This window comes from Micromys minutus, assembly GCF_963924665.1.
Source record: "Micromys minutus genome assembly, chromosome: 4".
In the NCBI taxonomy this organism is placed as follows: Eukaryota; Metazoa; Chordata; class Mammalia; order Rodentia; family Muridae; genus Micromys; species Micromys minutus.
In genome coordinates this window covers 42,221,509-42,243,884 of record NC_137973.1, presented here as the reverse complement: position 1 = coordinate 42,243,884, position 22,376 = coordinate 42,221,509, and the positions used below count along the sequence as shown (strand labels likewise).

At 43.9% G+C, this 22,376-nt stretch overlaps 2 protein-coding genes across 2 annotated transcripts in view; one reads left to right on the top strand and one right to left on the bottom strand.

Moving 5' to 3' along the window:
- GNAI3 (G protein subunit alpha i3) overlaps window positions 1-2,104 on the top strand; it is a 37,741-nt gene extending 35,637 nt beyond the window's left edge. Inside the window, exon 9 of the mRNA XM_080915618.1 lies at window positions 83-2,104. The gene's annotated coding sequence lies outside the window, so the exon portion shown is untranslated. The remainder of the gene's footprint in view (window positions 1-82) is intronic.
- A 6,897-nt stretch (window positions 2,105-9,001) lies between these two features.
- Window positions 9,002-15,638, bottom strand: GNAT2 (G protein subunit alpha transducin 2; the record flags this gene model as incomplete). The annotated part of the gene is made up of 8 exons (XM_080915099.1): window positions 9,002-9,192; window positions 9,615-9,768; window positions 11,039-11,168; window positions 11,391-11,519; window positions 12,964-13,121; window positions 13,387-13,528; window positions 13,762-13,804; window positions 15,521-15,638. 8 exons carry the CDS (start codon window positions 15,636-15,638, stop codon window positions 9,002-9,004), a joined length of 1,065 nt encoding a protein of 354 aa, XP_080771225.1.
- Between the last annotated feature and the right edge of the window lie 6,738 nt (window positions 15,639-22,376).

Below are 22,376 nucleotides of genomic sequence, written 5' to 3'. Positions count from 1 at the left end.
TTACAGTGCTGGGGGTGGGGTGGCTTTGCAAATGGTGGCTTTGCAAATGGTTTTCTTATTAACAGTGTTTTTTCTTTCTTAGCTACTACAGGGCGGAGTGTTGACCAGACATCATCTACTGTCTCTTGGGTCAGCTGCAAGCATGACAGGACCAAGGAATGGCAGCAGCATGCAGAATCTTAGCACTCTTTAGCACAATCTTCTGTATTAGGGAATGTTTAATTGGCATGGGATGTTCAAGTCAGACATGGAATTGGACAACTGCAAAGTATGACTGGATCGATCGTCAGGGCATCACTTTGGACTTTATAATCTAAATGTTTAGGGCATATTGAAATTGAGGTGCTGCATTCCAGAACTTAAACATGTAGCTCACTTTTCCCGTCTTTTTAACAAATACCCAGTAGTTAATTTCTAAGGGTTTCTCATCAAGAGAAGAATACTTAAAAACTCTTACTTGTTTGCAAAAGAATCTTCTGAGGACTCAGTCTTAACTATGCACACAATGTAATCAGACATCTGAAAATACTCCTCTTAGTAGGAACTGTTTGTTTTTAACTCTTGGAATGGTCAGGAGTAATATTTCCCTAATTAAAATTCTTCCTGGTTCTTGGGACTATATTAATAGAGCTTTTTGGAATGAAATTTATGTTACTGTCATGTTTAAAGTACCATGGTGGCTTCTAAACAGCATTCACTTTGGAGAGTTTTACAGTAAGATTCTAGCTCTCATTTCTTTAAGCTTAAGGTTGGAAGTTGACCTTGTTTGTGCTGATTACCAAATTACTAGATGAATGCTGATGTAATATGAAAACTGCTTCTTGGATACAGACACTTGCAGGGTAGCTGTCAATTAGAGATGCAGACTGCTAAATTGAGAACCAATGACTTGCTGCTACAGATCTACTAAGTTGACCACATTGATTCTTGCCTGTCTGTCTCAGTCACGGGAGGTTTTGTATAAGGTACCCCTTGTTTTTGTCTCTGTGACCTTTTTGTTACGAGACATCTAAAAGTCTATCAACAGCATACGCTTTTCCTTGTGAGTGTGGTGCCAAAGCCCTGCTTGCCATCGTTCTGACGGTAGCAATGTTAGCCGTAGTGTCGTCCTTACTGTGCTTTTTCTAAAACTTGCATTTGGGGACTTTTCCACTTTGTCATGTGTACAGATTTCAATCTGTTACAGTTGGCAGCAGTATTAAAATGGTGAGTGAAGAGCCTAGGATTGCTCCTGTTTGTAACTAGTCCTTCCTGGAAATCCTGTCTTCTGTTTCTTTTTGCCCCTGCTGAGTGTTCTTTGGCCTTTGTCTGAGAGTGGGTTGAGGTAGAGAAGTGTCTTTAAAGTCTAGATCCTTGATGTAATAGTAATAGTATTATCAAATCCAGGGCTGGTGGCTCTATGTCCAGTCTGCACAAGTGATACACATCATAGTCCAGCTTTCCAATATGGACGATGTTTTTGTCTGAGAGCTACAGTCCTTTTGTACAATCAGTCAAATTAAACACCGAGTGGACCACTGAGGGACAGCAAACACAGAATGCATTTTGAGCATTTCAGATCAGTAGTTTGATCAGTGCCTTTTGAGGTCCAGTCTTTCTAGATTGGATCCATTCATCTTTTGATGTTACCTCCTACTCATTTGAAAGAAGGTTGGTGGTCAGAACTGGTTTGGAAAGCAAGCGACGGTGATCAGTGCCTTTGTTGGCAGCTTTTACAATGATAATTCTTACGTGTTTTACAAAATCATTATTATGCAGACAGTATAACTGTTATCTTACAAATATTTCAGTAGGGCTAAGAAAATGTCACTTGAAAAAGAGTATTGATTTCAACCAGCGATTGACTCAATTCCCACAGTTTAGGGGCTAATAAGTCTTATTCTCAATTTTTCGTTTCTTTGTTGTATTCTGTAATATAAAACATCTGGGAATGAGAACTAGTGAAATATTGTTTTCATAATTTTTCTATACCTTGGGTTTAATAAAATGGTGTTGATAATCTAAAATAATAGATAATCCAAATTTAATTTTACTCCAGAATGCATTTTGTATTTTTGTTTGAATCTGTATTTTTTAAACCTTTCTGTTAATTAAAAAATAGAAGTTCTCCACTTCTTTGCCTCCATACACCCTTTCATTTGCTTTGTGTTTACATGAAATTGTTCTTGCCTTACCATCCAAGTTCCTTCCTTTAGGACAGAGAGAGGTAGTTGGAGTTTTCAAATATGATCCGAGGAAAAATCCTCTAAAGCTGTCTGAAGAGACTGTTTGGTGGCTGGTGGGCTTTTAACCTGTAAAGACTAAAACATTTCTTTTGAGTTAGACTTTTGCATCATTAATGTGTATTTTGAAGTACATTTCTTAGCCATATCAGAATGTGGGAGTTAAACATCTGATTAGCCTGGAGGGAAAAAAAAAGATTAATACTTATAATTAAAGAAGTCAAAAGTTAGGTATTTTTTCTGCAAAATACTGGTCTTTCCTGATGGATGTTATTCACACTGAGGTAGCCAGGTCTTTGGACCATCCTTGAAGTCAACCAAGAAGATTAACATTTAATTAATAAGAGACAGTAAGTAGACCTTAGTTGGGAGGATGGCAACAGTAGTCTTTGTTGTCGACAGACACATTTTCTCCTGATTAAAAGTGTGGGTGGGTAGGTGCTCTCCTAACCGGACTCTCCCTTACCTCATCAATTCAGGGTTGTACAAGCCTCTGCCATGAAATTCCAAAAACTACTATAGTTTGTCAATGGGTCTTGACACAGTATTTTCATCTTGGATAGTTTAAATTCTAAATTGTACAACTCTAACTCACTGTATCATTTAATCAATGGGTTCTAACTGTTTACAAGATGCCAAAACCATACAATAAGTGGACCAATTTTTAAAAGTCTAAATTCTCATCTATATCATTGTACATGTATTTTAGACATTTTAACCAAAAGTAACTGCTGGCTTTTCTGACTCATTCACTCAGCATATGCCCCTTCCCTGGCCCCTGCTGCTGGTTGTACTTGTGGTTTTAGGCAGCACTTTTTTGACCTGACTTGTTATGTCCGGATCTCTGTCCATTCATTTGGTACTTGTTGCAGGACTCCTTGGTGGACTGAAGGGACATAGAAAGTCTCGTTCTGGTTAACAACCTTCCTTTCCTTCTTCCAGATGGTAAGGGTGTTGATTACAATCCTCTAGTCTAAACTAGCACTTGGGTTGGTGAGTGTCAGCACCTGGGAACCTTACAGTTTTTATGTACAACTGACTAAGGAAAATGCTATTTTAGTTAGCCTCCATTGCCAGCTAACTGTTGTGTTCTTTCTCCAACTGTATAGTACAGAGACCTGATCCAAATCACAACTCTCCATGTGACTCTGACCATCATGCATTATTATATTGTTCCCAGTATGCATAAGAGAAAATACAGGACTTTTTTTTTCTACAAAAAGAAACTTGTCTTTTATATGAATTATTAGGAAATAAAAATAAAGATTTTTTTTTTTTTTTTAAGATGCTAGGAACCCGGTTTCCAAAATGGTCAAGGTCTTCATTTATTTAAATTTTCTCTCCCTTCCTCCCCCTCCCCCCTTTCTCTCTCTCTCACTGTTTTTAGTTATTTTTGTGGAGAGTGAGTCAGGGAAGTACAGTTTTCCCCTTTAATACCATGTCTGGGCTGACACACCAGATCTTGAGGAATAAGGCATGACACCCTGACATGGTTCACTTACATAGACCCTCCAGCTAAACCGAACTAAATTTAAAATCACAAAGGCACCCTGGAGAAACGCACTTTTTACTAAATTCCTTAAGCAACTTGTGCCAGTAGTTGAGGGCAACAGCACAGACTCTGATATTAAAGAGAAAACATGTATTCATGCAAGAATATGCATCTCAAGGCCACTAGTGACTGAATGAGTTTTTATTCTTATCAGTAATTTAGAAATACTTCTGGGTGCTCAGGTGATAGCTCAGTCGTTAAGAGCACTCTGCTCTTCTCGAGGACCTGGTTTCAGTTCCCAGTGCCCACATGACAGCTCACAACCATCCAAAACTTTAGTTCCTGGGACCCTGACGACCTCCTCTGGACACCAGGTAAAAGTGGAACATGTACATATATGCAAGCAGAACAGTCATATATAGAAAATAAAAATGCCCCTTGTTTAAAAATTACTTTTACATATGTCTGCAAAGTGCCTTTTGCACAAACAGTTGATGTGAGGACTGTTGGGACAAAATATATTTCTGTATCGTGGGTGCAGAGTGCTTAGTTCTTTCCAAAATTTCAGAAGAGACTTGAACACCCAAGCATGTATTTCTGTCTGCTTCATTTGTTTGTAGCATTTACATACGCAATGACAGTCTTGAACATCTTGTGACAAGTGACTTAACGAGTGAGTCACAGGGCAGCAGAAGTGATAAATAATTCCTGATACACTATGGCAGTGTATTAGTATTGGCTAAATTGACTTGTGATCTGACGTAGATAACTTGCCTGTCCCCAGGTCCACCTATATTGGACTACTCAGACATTTCCACTGACACGTTTGTTGAGATTTCCTCTTAGAAACCTTAGGAGACTGAAAATTATTTGGAGTGTTCTGCTCTTTCCTTGGATTCTACCTAAGCTGTGAACTTTCTGAGCAAATCGCTTTCTGTCTTACATTCTTCTTTTGTTGTCCAAAGATAGGCTACACTAAATTGTTCTTTCTAGATGTGATATTCTGGCCAGATAGAGTGGAGATGGAATGTGTTTCATGACAATCAGGATTGTACTACAAAAACATCATGTAGAGCACACAGTAGCTGATGCTCAGCATCACTCCCCTGTATCCCCCCTCAGGACCTGAATTGGAGTCGCTACTGAATTTGTTTACTCTGTGAAGCAGGGTAGAGGCTTTTGTTTTATATTTCAGTCATTTTTATTTTCCATTCATGTTGGTATGTTCCCTTCCTCTAGCTCAGTATGCCTACCTTCCTCACAGAAACTTGGCCAAGCCACACCACCAGAGGCCTGGCACGTACTGTCCTTTGCCAGCTGGGAAGTCCTGCTGGAATCTGTGCTGGGCAGAGAGGGCAGTGTGAGGTAAGCGCTCTCCACCCTTGACCCCCTTCTCCCAGCATTGCCAGCGACTTCTCCACCATGTCTCCAAGTAGAGAGCAAGGCTGGAATGCTATTGTGGCACCTTGATTGACAGGAAATACTGATTCGATGGTGTGATATGGTCAAAGTAGGAACTGTCAAGAGTATGTGAGTCTTTTATGTTGCTCTTAAGACTGAATGGCTGGTGCTGCTTTCATGCGTTGTTTCTATCCTCGGAAAGTATACCAGCATAGTTGTGCTTTTTTTTTTTGTGTTGCAGGAAAGAATACATAACAAGTCCCAAGTTTTATAACTAAACATTCAGTTGAATAGCATGAAGCGCATTCCCACTGTTGTACATCCATCACCCCATCCAACTCCAGAATGATTTCTTCTCTTAATTGGCATCTCTGCCTACTAAACAGTAACTTCCAGTTCCTTCTTCCTTCTAGGGCCTGGTAACCATCATTTGTAATGTTTTTATGGTTTTAAATAGTTCAGATAAGTGGATCTATACATTTGTCCTATCATGTTATCGTAGTATTAAAAGGACCCACAACTGTACCTATCAGAGTTATGTGAAATTTAGCGGTCTATCCAGGTTGTCACCAGCATTCTTTAATTATGCTGTGGAAGGGAAATGCATACCAGTCTCACTACGGCCTAAGACCAAGCTAAGGCTATGCCGTCAACCAGCCAAATTTGCTTATAACTTTTACAACTGCTAAATTCTGTTAGGGAACCTATTTTATTCGTTGGGCTTCTTTTGAATTCTGAATTCTAAGAAGATCACAGTAGAAGAAAATAGGCTTTGTTTTTGTCCTTAATAGTGAAAAGAATTTCTGTCAGCTTATAAAGAATATTTCATTTAGTAGTAATGGCTAATGTAAATTTCTGATAAGGCAGAAAAAGCAAAAGATAGCAGAATATATGTGTAGACTTGGCTTTAAGCCTTTTTTTTTTTCTACACAAAAAGCTTTCTGTGTACATAATCAAAATGCCTGAGATAAAAATAGGCCTTTTAGTCTGGTGTGGTGTCTCCCTTTAAGCACAGCAATAGGGAGACAGAGACAGGCGGGTTTCTGTGATATTGAGGCCAGCATGGTCTTTACAATGAGACACTGTTTCAAAACCGCAAGCAAGCAAGCAAAACAGACTGTTTGTACAGAAGTGCAAATTGACTTTGTAGCTCTGCCATTGGGTGGAGGGACATTCTCAACCTGCCTGGTTAAGCTGGAGTAAGGATTAGAGCGACAGTAACTATGTTTTTTTCTTTGAAAGTGAGCCCAGGCTGAGGTTCAGAAAATGTCATTTTGACTTTGTTTTAAGGTACAAATGTGTGGGTGACCAGGCCCCAAGGTGCTAGGCTCTGTAACAGGGCACTTTAACTTGAAAATATTCTATGTTCGTAACCACACCCAAACATCAATTGAAAACAGCTGGGGATGTGGTCTTTTAAAAGGTTGCGTTCTATGTTTTCCAAGAGAATAATTTTGCGAGATTTGCATGCAAAGTAGATTATGTGAATTTTGAAGCCAGTCAAACATTAATATGTTGGTCAGGAAGCAGGAGAGGACTAAAATGCAGCTCAGATTTTGGTGAGAATTTTATGGTTCTGCCAGAAGTCAAGTTGCATTGATTCTTACACTAAAGGACAAGTTTTGTGTGAATGTTAGTAGCCAAAGATATAAAAAGTGAGCAGTCCTAGTACAGTGCAGAGGGAGGCTCTCCTGTGTGGAACAGGTGGGGTAAACTTGTTTAGGGCCTCAGTAGATGATCATACTCGGGTCTCTGTTCTTTGGAGGTCTCATTATGTCTTGCCTCTGCCTCCTGAGCTCAGTTCTGGAATTTAAGCTGTGTGACAGTGTTCCTCAATATTTTTCAGGGTCTTAAGCTCCAGAGTCTACAGATAAAATTGTTTCATCTGCTTGTTTCCTTTGTGATTCTGAATTTTATTTTATACATTTTAAAGCATTCTGAAGGAGCAGGTGGGTGATGGCTCAGTGGTTTAGAAACACAGGCTTTTCTTCCAGAGGACTTGGGTTCTGTTCCCAGCACCCACATGGTGGCTCACAACTATGTGTAACTCTTAATTCCAGGGATCTGACGCCCTCTTCTGACGTCAGTGGGCACCTGGCATGCAAGTGGTACACAGACATATATGCAGGCAAAACACTTAAAAATAAAAATGAATCATTTTTAAAAAGCACATTCTAAGAAGGGTCTGTATTCCTGGCTGTTCGCCCAACTGAGTATTAATCTGAAAAGAGACCCACAGCCTTCATCCCTCTGAAGGGGATCATGATGTACAGCAGACTCACAGTGTGCTGTGTGAGAGCGAGCAGATTGGTGGTGGCTGGGGCCATGTGGTCTTTGTCGTCTCCTTTCTGAAAGATGCTTTGCCCGGGTGGGGCGCATTTGTTTGCTTGTCTTTGTGTTTAATTTTTTTGTTTTTAAATTGTTAGTAGCCAGCCATATCTATAGTAGTTCCTGTGGTAGTTCTGGCAGGTTGGTGCGTGTGTGCATGTGTGTACGTGTGCCTGTGTGCATTCACATGTATGTGCATGTGTTTGAATCCCATGTCTGTGCTCTCAGGTTCCCCAGTGCATTCCCAGCTCATGAGGCTGGCTGGCTCTCTACTGTTAATATTGCTGGAAGCAGCTAAGTGTGAATGGGTGTTTCTGGCAAGGAGCAGACTTTCATTTTAATTGACACATTCTTTTATATACTAAACCAGGGATGCCAAGTGTGTTCCTCACTAGTGGTTGTAAATGCTAAATCTATACATGGCTTCACCACCTCCTGTCAAGATAAATGCAAGCTTCATCTCCCCCTCTGAGGAGTTCAAAGGAATAATTTATTCCTGGTTTGTTTGGGAAGATGTTTGCAGCCAGCCTCACATGAAGCCAGCTGCAAACATTTCCAGCGCCTTAAGCAAGCTCAGCAACCTTTTCTGTTCCTGTGAAATATGGAGCCGTTGGAATGAGAATTCAGATTGCTCACTTGTTCGAATTCTGTGACACAGAAGTGGCAGCCATAAAAGCCTAAGTGGGAGCATATTGATATCAAGTTCAGTCAGACTCTTGAAAGCTAAGCAGTGGGCTGGAGAGATGGATCAGTGGTTAGAGCACTGGCTGCTCTTCCAAAGGTCCTGAGTTCAATTCCCAGAAACCACATGGTGGCTCATAACCATCTGTAATTGGACCTGATTCCCTCTTCTCGTGTGTCAAGGACAGTGTGGTCATAGACATGTGTGTCATATACATAAAATAAATAAATCTTAAAAAGCAGTTATTTACATAGAGAAAGGAAACTGTTTGGAACCCAGGATGCAGGAGAGGGAAAATTGTTTTTAATAAAGATGATCATTTTTGAATAAGTTCCTTAGAAATGAGCAGGCTCATATCTATCCCGTGATCTGGGTCTCTGAGCTGAGGCATATATATGTGCCAGTAAAAACACAGGGGCGGGTTAAATTTTTAATACTTTATTGCTCAATGTAAGAAAGGCTTACCGTTAGGCTTTGAGATAGTTTATTCTAATACGCAAGTATGGTAGCCCATCAATGCAGCTGTCATGGCCGCTTTCTGTGGCCAACCACAGCAGCTGTCCTGTGCCTCCCCTTCACTGAGGTTTGTGCTCTTCAGAATGACCCCGCAAAGTAAGTGAAGAAGTCACCTTCAGTATAGAGACAAGGGCTTTTGTGTCAGAGAAATGAAGCATTTCTGTTCTTGTACTAAGCAGAACCAGTACTGGAACCTGGGCTGTAGGATCGTTGGCCATGTGACTAACAATTGTGAACATACCTTCTCTGTCACCAACAGAATGGGCTTGCTCATCCTGTTCTGGTACATGCTGACTAATTTCTACATGGAGCCTCAGATTCTAAGCTTGCTTATAGACTATATATTGGAGGAACTGAGCGTTAAAAGAGCCCACAGTCCTTGAGGTTTTCTTTGATGATAATGTCTGTAACTGCATCGAACACAAATTTGACGTTCTGTGTGTCCGTAGCACAAGTCATGTGACTGTAGATTTCTTTGACATCTTTTCTCATGTTGAGGTCAAGGAACTGACTCTTGATATAATTCCCGGCATCCTCATAGGAGTTGTTTCCTAGTTTTTGTTTTTAAAAAAAAAAAAAAGTAACAGAATAAATTAACCTATGATCGTTCTATTTTTAGGTGACCGATTTGGTTCTTGGAATATTGTGTTAGGCCAGTGGTTCTCAACCTGTGGGTCCTGATCCCTTTACAGGGAGTGCATGTCAGATATTTGCATTCTGATCCATAACGGTAGCAAAATTATACTGATAAAGTAGCAGTGGCATGATGATATGGTTGGGGTCATCACAGCATGAGGAACTGTAGTAAAGGATCGAAGCTTCAGGAAGGTTGAGAACCCAGTGGGTTAGACTTTCTGGTAGGTGTCCTTGGAACAGTCAGTGGTTCTGGTGAATCTGTCTGAACTTGAACCTTAAGGCTTTGGCCTATGGAACGAGGCAATCCCATCACTATGTTACTCTTTCCTGCACTTACCGTCATACTCGGGGAAACAGATGCTGAGGTGGACTTTCTTAATTTTTTCCCCGAAGAGGTCCTTCTTGTTGAGGAAGAGAACGATGGAAGTAGCCGCAAAGAACTTGTGGTTACAGATGCTGTTGAACAGATGCAAAGACTCATGCATGCGATTCTGGTGAGGAAGCATGGTGGGAAATAGCACATGAGCTTGTGGGGCAGATGTCTGTTTATTCCTGTTCCAACCGAACAGACTAGTGTTTCAAATATAAAGGGAAAGCAAGGGAACAGACCATGTTTTTAGTGTGGTGGCATAGAACCAAACATTTTGGTTCATTCGAATTTCCTGTCATTTCAATAGCTCTGATTTGGGCAGAGACTCTTGGAGTCTCAGTTTCCTTAAAGAGTTACGAAAGCTACATGAAGGTGTGTGTGTGTGTGTGTATGTGTGTGTGTGTTAGTAGCTGCAGGCAGGGTACAGGTAACATCCATAGAGCTAGGCAGCAACCAGGTCTACATTAGCTCTTTGTTGTTTGCATCTCCAGGATGATTTTTCTGCGCTCCTGTCAGGGGATCTCAGGTTTAGCAGGGGAAGACTGTGGCATGGATCCTTTGGCCCTGTCACAGGTAAGGGTGGAGAATTTCTGTGCTGTGCCACCACCTCTTCTCCCATAGCTACGGTGACAGAGGAAGAGAGACGTGCCATATGTCTGCGGAGTCCAGGTTAGCCAGTGCCCAAGTCAGGTGAGCATTTAGGGAACAGCCTTTGGGTACTGAAGGGTGCCGCCAGCTGACTGGAACTCATTCCTGTCCACCGAGCAGGTGAAACTGAGTAGATGAAAGTGAGGAAAGCTTTTCCTCACTGTAATACCCTGTAAACTCAGAGTCAAGTGGAAGAGGTCTTGGAACATGAATAATGCAATTAAGACATTTTGGCTAAAAGGTACAGAGTACTCTACTGTGAACCCTACCAGTTAAAGAGAAGGAATGGCAGCAAAGTTGGAATGAAGATGGGATAGACCAGAGCTGGAGTGACAGGAAAGAAGCTGTGTTTTCTGTTGAGCAGCTGGCCATCATGGAATACATGTTTATGTGCAATTAGTGTTTTCACATCTTTGATTTTTTTTTTTTTTTTTAATCTCAAGAAAAGGGAGCTGGCATGGAGACAGAATGCAAGTCCTTCCTTCACTGTTTATCCGTCTCCGTCCACTTGGCATCATTTCCTGTGGCTATTGATGGCCTATAATATCTAATACTTGGATTTCTAATCTCAGACCAAACTATTGCTCAGTCAGTTAGGAGCTTTGCAGTGCTAACCTAGAACCTACAGCAGAAAAGAACCTACATGTATTATATATATTAATAAATGTGAGACAGATGGAATGACACGGTTTGGAGGAGGCTCACGAGGAAAACCAATCCCACTGAAACTGGAGGCCACTCACCACTTCGTCATCCTCCACCAGCACCATGTCATAGGCACTGAGAGCAGCACAGAAAATGATGCAGGTGACTCCCTCAAAGCAGTGGATCCACTTCTTCCTCTCTGACCTCTGCCCTCCCACATCAAACATCCTAAGGGAAGAAACAGCTGCTCTCATGGGTGTGGCCAGATGTGACTCAGTTGCCTTTGGTATTCACCCTGAGGCATGGCCACCACTTGGGGCCAGTTAGTAGCAAATCAGAAATAGGAGAGGCAGGAGGAGACGGGGAGGACAGTAATTAAGATGGGGCATCAGCAAAGGCTGAGAAAACACTCTGTGAGACCTGAGCTGCCCCAGGGAACCCAGTGCTGACCTAAAATTCAAATCTTTAACAGAAAACTTGGTCTCAATAATGCCTGTTGTCTTGACTCTGGATCGAAGTACGTCTTGCTCACTAGGGAGGTAGTCAGGGTCTGTAATCCGGTCCAGCTGGTTCAGGTAGCTATCAAAGAGAAGGTGGCATTAGTGATGGGACAGTCTACAAAGACTAAAGGAGGCAAACGGTCTCCCATAGGTCACACAGCTAACACAGTGTTAGAAGCAGGACTGGAGTCCACAGCACCGAATCCAAGATTCTGCAAAGGCTTGTGTGCTTAGAAAAGGTGGGGGCTGGGGGCCACACCCTGATGAGGCAAGTACTCTGTCCCCCTGACTCTGCCTTTCTAGACAGGAAAGAGATCTAAAGAGGCTTTGAAGACATGAGATGACAAGACTGTGTGGGCTCTATCCCCTGAGTCAAACTGGGGAGTGGGAGCACATTTTGAGAGTTGGAGATACTGAGGAATTAAGTGTTTAGTTGTGGCGATATGGCTTCTTTATGTTTTAATGGAATTCCGAGGATGACGTGACAGCTGCAGAGTACTGAGAGTAATCCAGTGAGGGGTGTGAAGTGAACTCAGAGCAGCCGTGAATCAGCCGCAAACTAGAAGGTTCACTGTATCTCACCTTGTATGTTCAGACCTTTCCGCAAGGATGAGACAAAGTTTAGGAAGGGTAGAAAGAGCGGGTGTGAAACAGAATGACTTAATATGGAGAGGGAAGGAAAATTCACACAAATGTCGATATGTACTCTATGTATTTAAGCATTTAAATTCTCACTAAATCTTAGAAGACTTAAGAGTCATGTGCCCACTTAACAGATATAGTAAAACTTCAGAGGAATTATTTGGGAGACTGAGACACAAGGACTGAGCTTCAGGCCAGCTTTGGTTACAAAGTAAGACTGTCACAATCAAAACAAGAAAGCCCTGTAGCATACTATAAAAACTCAGCTTCGTAGCCACTGGAACCTGGACTCAAGTACAGCCTCTGCTGCTCACGCCCCTTGGCCGAGTTAACTGACATCACTGGACTGCAGGTTTCCTACTAGAAAATGGGGCTAATGTACCTTGAAGGCTAGTGTACAGACAGATAAAGGGCCCTGACATATAGCACATGTCACATACCTAGCAGGGACAGAAACTTAGGGAAGTTTCCAGAAACTACACAACATTTCAAGATGAGGTGACAGGGCATAAACACAGGGCTGCTTGTTCCCCACAGCTCGTGCCCACTCCTGATACTCCACTGTTGGGGGTTGATAACTCTGTCCCTTATCTTTGTGGAACCAGCTTTGCAAAGTCGATTGTCTCTTAGAGTCTGACCATCTTTCTTTGGTTTGCCTCTTGAGATAGGGCCAAGGGCTGCTAAGCAGAGCCCCTGGTTTGAATGTTGTTTTCAGCTTCCTAGGCCAAACAGAATCATTCTGAAGGACTTAAACTAGTGGGGACTGGCAAATGTCTCCACAGGCTTAGGTTCAGTTTGTGGGTCTGCCATGCCCACTGCCTGAGCTTGAGGCTGGGTGAGGTTTTCCTGAGCATTATCCCACGGCTTCCCCAGGGTCTTACTAAGATGCCGAGTCATTGAGCTGGAACTCTGCAGCTCTCTCAAAGCAGGCTTGAACGCCACCATCCTTCCACAACTTTCTGATGACCTCCACCAGCTCAGGAGGCATGGTCCCCTCCTCAGTGGAGTCAGCCAGGTTGTTGAGCTGTCTCCCGGCATCCTGTGTAATCCAGAAATCTGGCTGAGAATGAGCTAGGAGTAGGTCAGCGGCTTTCCAAGGGGTTTCTGGGAACTTACTGAGTGGAAAGCCTCTTGCTCCCAAAGCCTAAGGTAGGCTTGTCTCAGTGAAGGTGCAGTTCAAGGAAGCATGCTAATTAACCTCAGGCATGCTCTCCAGATGTAGCTAGCCCTGGGAAGACTTCAGATGACCCTGTTGGTCGGTTTCTCCTGCTTCCACCCGGAAGCAGGTAACATTCATCACATACCGCACAACTTGGTTCAGCATAGTCAATGCCTAGTGTGGACATGGCCCTGATGATAGCCAGGATGGACTGCAGTACGTTCCCGTAGATGACGGATTTGAACTCCAGGCATTCTTCGGGTGAGTAGCCATCCTGGTGAATGATCCTTCAAGGAACAGACACTGAACCTTTAGCTGGACCTGGGGAACCAGAACTAAGGGATTGGGACTCTGTGGGGTAGGAGGGGGGATATTAGGGTCACAGGAAACCACTTGTATCCCTACTGCGGTCCCCAAGTGCAGGGTGAGGGAAGGAACATTGGGGCACCTTTCGCTCAACACCAACTCCAGCTCCCCTGGCCCCCCACCCCAGGACCCCCGGGATTATGTTTCAGCTCACTTCATCTGTTTGACAATAGTGCTCTTCCCTGACTCCCCCGCACCTGGAAGGGAAATGTTCATGTTAGCTTCCACCAGTTCTCCCCAGGGGTCCAGAAGATGATGTGTGAACAGTACTTTCTGGGAGACACCTTGAGCTCAGGCCATTCACCCTAGATTTTGAGCAGTTTCTCCCCATTAGCTCTATTTACACTGGAGGCTGGATTTTTTTTTTTTTTTTTTTTTTTTTTTTTTTTTTTTTTTGAGGGTGTAGGGAGAGGTTGAGACAGGGTTTCTCTGTGTAGTCCTGGCTGTCCTGGAACTCATTCTGTAGACCAGGCTGGTCTCGGACTCAAAGATTTGCTTGCCTCTGCTTTCTGAGTGCTAGAATTAAAGGCATGTACCACCATGCCAGCTATGGGGATTTTTTTTTTTTTTTTAATGGCTGCCCAGTACATGGTAAGATGTTAAAAACCATCCCAGGTCTCTACCCAGTAGAGGTCATTAGTATCCTACTCTTGGTAACAACAAAGTATCTCCAGACATATCTAGTAGTCCCTGGGACTCACAGTCTCCCCATTGGGAACCACCGCACTGATAGGCTCATAAAAATTCCTTTAACATAGTCACGCTGCCTATTTCTGACTCAGGCAAGTAGTCTTGGGTAGAACTGGAAAGAGCTGGGCCTCTTCCTTGAAATCCTTTCCCCTATAATCTGGAGAGTGTCTGTAATGACTAAAACATTCTGATATCCTCAGTCAGGCTACCCTCTGGCCCATCGAGAACTCATGATCTTCCAGGCCTAGCTACTGACCACCGGCCTGATCCCTCAGTCTCCTCCCACTTTTCCTGTGCCTGTTCCCTCTAAGCTGCTTATCCTGAACCTAGACAATCTTCTTAGGCTTAAAAGATCTGTCTCTGCCGTCTCTCTTCCCTGTGTGCAACTCTTGGATTCCTTAGAGCCTGGTCCAGCTTACAGATAGACCCTTTTAGTGTGTCCTTGGGCTTTGCTACTCCAATTCCCCAGGTTCTTTATGAAAACCCGTCCCAGGAAGCCAACTTGCTGCTATAATAGTGATCACACTTTAGAAGGACCATTGCTGTTTTGGTTTCTTGTTTTGTTTTGTTTTGTAAGCCAGGTGTCAGTTTCTTATTTTCTCTATGAAACCATGATCGGTTTCCCTCCCTGACCCACTGAGGCCCTTTTATCATCTGCACCAGCCAGGGATCTGCTTAGAATGCATCAAGTTGATGAAGCTGCCAGATGTCAGAGGCTTTAGAGCAATTACTCAACAGAAAGCCAGGAGGGAGTTTCTGTTGTTAAAGACTCCTCCTTCCCCATGTCCCTCTCCTCCCTGCCAGGTTCCTCTGCTTCCAACATCTTGAAAGCAGGAAGAATCCAGTCTGCTTGGCAAAACCTAGTAGGCTTGTTCTTGAGACTGTTGGGATGGTATAGCGGTGCTTCATGAATCCATTGGTGGGAGACAGTCCTGTGAACTTTATGGCACAGTTCTTTGACTACAGATCTGGTGTGTGCCTACATGGCTGGGGGTTCTTGGTAGTGGTTGAACTAAAAAAGATGTTGTTGCAGTTGGGTAGCCCAGCCTTGTCTTTGTACTATTCATAGTTCAAGGGAAATTAAAACAGTTTTGGTAACCCTGACATTTTGCAGGGTCCACAGTTACTTTGCTCTAAGCTCTAAGCTCTGCTTGGTTTCCTAGCTTGGGACTGCAGCAGAGTAAGAAGACCCCTGTGCTAGGTCATCTGCTCATGTCACTCACCGAGCAACAGCAGCTTGACAGTCTTGGCTTCCTTGTCAGCATCCTCCTGCAGCTTCTTTTCCAGCTCCCTGGACCTCTTGGCAAGTTCTTTGTCCTCGGCACTGATGCCACTCCCCATCTCTGCTGTTTTCTCTGGCTCTTAAATTTTCCCTATCTGCAAGACAGAGGAAAAGAAAGAATCGGTTAGGAGAGAGTAACTTTCTCTCGCTCCCATGAAAGATGGGCGAGAGTGTGCTTGTACCCTGCCCACCTCAGCTTGAGACTCCCTACCCAGCTGGAGAACTACTTCTTAATCCAGGGATTGTCCCCTTTATGTCTAGCAGTATGACAGATCAAGCCAATTAAAAGCTTTGCCAGTCAGATAAAGGACAAAGACTAGCATTTTTGTTTGTTTTTGTTTTTATTTTTCAATGGGAAAATGATCTGGGTTCTGATATTTTCTGAAAGAATGCAGGTGTTGGAGCTCTGGGAGGAAACAGCCCCCTCCTCCTTTCTGAAGAGCCCATCTAAAAGCTTCTGGTCCTGTGGGCTCACTTGCATTGGAGAACTGAAGGTTAAGGGTGCAGCCCAAGTTGAGTCTTCAGATTTCAAGGTTTTGGTTTAAGAGGTCAAAAGGATAGTTCTGCAAAAGACTTGTGTTGCTCCAGGAGCTATTACTGTTCCTTCGCGCTGGCTGGGTCATCTCTCAGGATGACTTTTCTGTCCTTAGCACTGTGTGAGTATGGCAGGGTCTTACAGTGTATCCCCAGCTTGTACAGATCTCAGATCCGCCTGCCTCTGCCATCTGAATGAGTGTCATTCTAAGGCTGTGTGCTACCACTTGCTGTTTCATATTGTCCATTGTTTTCCTAACTTATTTCTTCCATTCAGGGATCGAATCTGATTTACCTCTGAATTTGTGGCTTACTAGTAGGTCCTCATCAAACCTCTGGTAATTGAAGAAGTAAAGGACAGAGTATGCTGTAGAGACCATGAGTACTTCCCCCTTGACCCACACCAGCTTCACTTGGCCAAGTAGATGTCACTAGCATTTTGTTGGTGTAGATGTCAAGGTTGCCTCACACAGCAAACTTGTTCCTTGGGCAGTTGGACACTAGACTCTGCCTATGAGAGGAAGGGTTCACTCTGCCCCTCACCCTCATCTCCATGGCTCTTCTGTGGGAGTTAGGATAAGACCAAGCAGTTGCCTCACAGACACCGAACACACCTTAGCCATCAGTAGTTTCATTTAAATGATTCTTTCCAAGGCAGTCCCCTTACCCAGAGTAGCTCAGTGGTTCTCAGCCTTCCCCACATGGGGGCCCTAATACAGCTCCTCATGTTGGAATGACTCCTATTTTTGTTATAAATCTTAATGTAAATATCTGATAGGCAGGATATCTGACCTCTGTGAAGGGGTCTCAATCCACAGGTTGAAAAACATTGCTTTATAATGTTGCTAACCCATATGTAATGCAAGGACCAGCTGCTTCACAAACCCTGGAGTTTTGTTAGGAACGCACTCTCAGACCTCAGCTAAAAAGTCCAATAAATAATCTACATTTTAACAATACTTCATTTAACCCACTGGGCATTCAAGGTTGGGAAGAACTGCCCCAAGCAACTGTTTCTCCCCAAACTTGCCTGTTCTTTCTGTCTGTTTCCTAAAACATGGTTGGAAAATTACATGATTTTCAAAAGTATTAATACTTTAAAATATTTGTAATGGGTATGTTTTAGAACCTTATAAATTCCAGCAACAGTGTTAATTCTGGAGCCCCAAATGACGCTAATATAAATGGTTATTATCATCTGGCAAGTCTGAAAAATTTGCCCTACAAAAATATAATTTGGTGTGTATACACTGGCAATTACTAGAAAGATTTCTGTTGGGTTTTAGCCATGTCCAAGTAGCCTAGCTGTACTGGCTGGTTTTGTGTCAACTTGACACAAGCTGGAGTTATCACAGAGAAAGGAGCCTCAGTTGAGGAAATGCCTCCATGAGATCCAGCTGTGATCAAGGGGGTTGGGGGGGGAGGGCCGAGCCCATTGTGGGTGGTGCCATCCTTGGGCTGGTAGACCTGGATTCTATAATAAAGCAGGCTGAGCAAGCCAGGGGAAGCAAGTCAGTAAGTAACATCTGTCCATGGCCTCTGCATCAGCTCCTGTTTCCTGACCTGCTTGGATTCCAGTCCTGACTTCCTTTGGTGATGAACAGTGATATGGAAGTGTAAGCTGAATAAACCCTTGCTTCTTGGTCATGATGTTTGTGCAGGAATGGAAACCCTGACTTAGACACTGGCGTAGGTTTGGACTTTTTTTTTTTTAAGATTTGTTTATTTTATGTATATGAGTACACTGTAGCTGTCAGACACACCAGAAGAGAACATCGGATTCCATTACAGATGGTTGTGAGCCACCATGTGGTTGCTGGGATTTGAACTCAGGACCTCTGGAAGAGCAGTCAGTGCTCTTAACTGCTGAGCCATCTCTCCAGCCCGGTTTGGACTTGTATAATGAAGGATAAGCTTGATATTCTGATCCTCCTGCTTCCACTCTCAAGTACTGCGATTATAGTTGTATGCCCAGCACCCAGGAGCATAAAACCAGGCCGTTATGCCTCCGAGGCTGGCTCTTCTGGAACTTGCTCTATAGACTATGCCGGCCTCGAACTCAGAGATCCACTGGCCTCTGCCTCGCAAGTGCTGCAACTAAAGGCTTGCTCTACCACTATTACCACTTGCTTGGTTGGTTGTTATTAAAGATGGATTACATTGGTCTGGAGTACAGTCTAGGCATCAGATTTAAATTTCTCCCCAGGTGCGTTGTTGGTACAGCCGAGGTGGAAAACAGCCCTTGAAGGTGAACATACTGGTGCCTTTTAGAGCCAAAATTGTGCAACAGCTGGGCGAGGAAAGTAGGAGAAGCTAGGTCCCCATGAACCAGACAGTGGAAGCTGCAACCACTTAGCATCTTCCTCTGTCCTCTTTCCGAGAGTATCTGGGAGACCAGGCTTTTGAGACCATGAGAAATAGCTGTGGAGGTGCCCGCCAGGGCAGTCCTGCTTTCCCAATCCCAAACTGGCAAGTGCTTAGTGACTTAAGGGAACACAAGAGTCTTTTTGAAATTGTGACTTTGGAAACTTGGCTAGGAGGTTCCAGTAATTATACCTCATCACCAGCCCTGCCCTGCCCTGCCCTGCCCACAGCGCTGGTAACTTACTCCAAGACCAGAGCTGTGCTGAAGGTTGCCCTGTTCAAATGGACCCAACAGCAAAGGACCGGGACTGCGCCTTTGTTGCAGGTGGCTCTGCAGCTCATTTCAAGTCACATGTCTTAGTAAACAGAGGTAATCTTCCTTTCCTGAACTCCATCTCACTGGGTGAGAAAAAGAACAGTTGGGCAAACGGGGAAGTGGACAGCTGGTGGGCCTGCACTGTGAGAACAGCCACTAGCTTGCTTTGCAGCCTCTGGTGCTGCTTCTGCTTGGTCTGTGGCTGTTGTGTGAGAACTCCATCTTCACATTCAAGCTGAAGGATTTTTGGTCCTCCCCTAGCTGCTGAGGGTACAGTGACCTCCTGCCTTCCCTCTGGTTGTCGCATTTGATTATTAACTTTAGGGACAGTGTTCTGGTGAAGAGGGCAGGGCACAGGAAGTGTAAACAGTGCCTGCTCTAGAGGCAGAGAAGCATAGAGTAGTGATCCCCTCTGCACAAGGGTGTCTGACCCACAGCCTTAGACTGCCATACCATTTTGAGTGAGCGCAGTTGTTGTTTCCTGTGGAATTTGGGCATGCTTCTTAAATGAAGGAGATTTCAGGATCTGCCTCACATTTAGTGAGAAGCTGTGCCCCAGATGGAGTGTGGGACATTGACACAGGAAGAGAGCTGCCTTTGGGAACTTGCAGTTCACAAGAGGAGGCTGTTCCCCAGCAGAGCAACAATTAAAGGGTTGGTGCTAATATGGGGAATTCAAGAACTGCTGAAAACCTTGCTTCCACCCCCCACCCCCCCCCCCCCCCCCCCCGTAGGAGAGGCAATTATATACACATCTACTGTGTGTGTGTGTGTGTGTGTGTGTGTGTGTGTGTGTGTGTGTGTGTGTGTGAAAGCCAGCAGCTCATACCCTTAACAGAGCATGCAGTAGGTTGACGCAGGAGAATCCTAAGCTCACAACAGTGTTTTAAATAACAGTACTGAAAGCAAGGGGTGGTTGTGAGGTGCACAGACTTTCCACAGGGAGCCAGGTCAGCAGAATGGAGGATGAAAGTCTGGGGAGAGGAAAGGATGAAAGAGAAAGGGTTTGAGGTAAATGTGGGCTTGAAGAGACTGGAAAGTTGGATGTGACAGGACATGAAAAGGTAGTGCTGGGAGATGAGGGAAACTGAGGCCAGCTAGTGAAAGGCCTCGGATGACAGGTTAAAGGATTTGGCTGAAAATTGCTGGGTATCTGACCGGAAAACATGCACAGATAGTGGTCAGTGACTGGGGTGTGGGAGTAAGAGTTAGCTGCTGGGTCAAGCTTGATTCTAGAAAGGTCTGGATATAGGCCGGATCTTTGGGATATTGCCCCGGGCAAATATCCCTTGGAAGCTTTAGATACTTTCTCCCAAATCTTGTATCTGCTCATAGGGGTCTGTCCTAGCCAGACTGACATTACCAGGAAAATGAAGGTCAGGAAATCAGGGAAGCTGTTCTTCAGAACAAACAAACAGGAGTGTGCTGATATTGGGAGGGGTTCAGGAATGTCCTGCTGAGAAGCCTTAGGTTAGGAGGAGGAAGCTGTGTTTAGAGGGAAGATCCCAGCATTAAGGGGTTTAGTACCAGGAAGTCCAAGGCCACAGGATGACTCAGGCCTGCAGTCCCCAAGCTCTGCTCTGCACAGACAATGAAACCCCACTGCAGGTCTTGCCAGTGTTGAGTGGGTGAGGTACTGATACTTAGCTGGAAGCAGGGAAGACTTCCTGATAACCACTGCAAACCATGTGACCTGGAAATGTGGGGGTGGGGAATGGTCATGGACTGAAGGGTGTGTTGTTGCTGGTGGGACTTCAAGATGAAGGCTCTCTTGAACTAGTTTGCCTGGCTTGGGTGGAGAACAAAATTGCCACCCATTGGCTGGGTAGGTAGGTAAAACTGGACTAGGGGATCCACATAGGCCTGACCCAGTATAAGGCTGTGACTCTTTAAAATTATGCCAAAATCTGCATCTTACAGAATATGTGGTACTTGATTGTTAATTTTGGGATTTATTTTGTTCATTTTTGGAAGCCAACAATCTCACAATGTTTCTCAGTCTGAGGGAGACTGCAGGTGATTGGCGAGTTCTGGATTATTGTTGATTTCTACAGTAACTTTCTGCGTGTTTCTTCTCTGTGTATATCTTATGTATCACATGATTGGGACCGTTCTGTTTGTGTAGTTCTTCCAATCTGTTCTTTCATCTAACTTTATGATATAAAGATTTTCCATACAATTAAAAAAATTCTCCAAGAACAGTATTAGTGGTTGTATTTCATTGCGTTCATTTAAACACTCCCCTGTTGTTGGGCCCTTATGTTTCCAAATTTTCTGTGGTAAACATTGCAATATTGAACAACTTTGGATATTTTTCTGACAACTCTTATTTAGAACAGATTTATGACTCCCAATCACTGAGGAAACCCCTGGAGGCTGCCATGAAGTTTTCTGGGTCCCCTACCTTCCTGAGCCCTGACTTTTCTTTTGTTCTTTCTCTTTCTTTCAGCACGTATTCCCCTCTTCTCTTCTTCCAGGCTGTGGAGTTACAACTTGCACACTCCGGGGCTTTCCCTATAAAGTTATTTTTGAGTTTTAAAGAAAGACTTGTTGGAAGTGGATTACTGGGTCTAACAATGAAACTTATTGAGATACTTGATTATATTTTGCTAAACAGTTCTTAGATTATACTAGTATTTGTGGCCACATAATGCATGTCCCAGTTCAGTACACCCTCAGCTGTATCCGATGCTTCCAGTGGCTCCTGTTGTGATAGTTACACATAATGATGTAAGAATAAAGTATCTCCTTGTTCTGTGTGTGTCTTACTGATTCTGTGAGCTGGATTCCCGTCACCAACACTCTTCTCCCAAGTTTATGGAGGCCACTTGTACGGGTTTTTTAAATTTCTGTTTTCATCTTTTTTGCAATTCTGGGGGTTGCCTTCACATGTTAGGCACAGGGTTACTGCCACTGAGCCCACACCCCCAGCCCAAGGCAATAGCTTTTAAAAGTTTGCTTTAGTATAGTGGATTGGAGACTCCGTGGAGGCCACATCGGATGCAGATAGAGAGCAGGGATCAGGACCTGGAGTTCTGGATGGGGAGAGGAGAGGAAGGATATAGTGGGGTGATCTGAAAGCAGCTGCATAGACAACTTTGGAGCAGCTGAATGCGGGGGCAAAAGACTCCCCTGAGGGAGAGGAAGGGAAGGGATCGCTGCTCAGAAGGTAACCACTTCCAGTGAGGAGACTTCCCTTTACAGGTCTTTAGGAGACAGGAGGGCTTGTTTGAGAGCCTGTGGAGCAGCCCAATTTAACCCACAAGGATAATCATGTGTTGGCAATAGGGATCCTAGGCCAAAGCAATCTTACAGGCCAGGCATAATTCTAAGCACTTATAATGCTCTCATTTGTCTTCATCAGGGCAGGTGTAAGAGCCAAAGTTAACCTGTAAAATCCAGAGAGAAGTTCACCATCAGTCAGGAAGTAGGTGGAGATGTCTGAATCTGAACCTAGGCATTCTGGCTAGTCTAACCTCAACACAGAAACTAATGTGGGATGGTGAACCAGCTTTGAAGGGCACACCCTGCCTACCAATGTCTGATGGCCGGAAACAGACTCAGGTGGGAATGTGGAGAATTC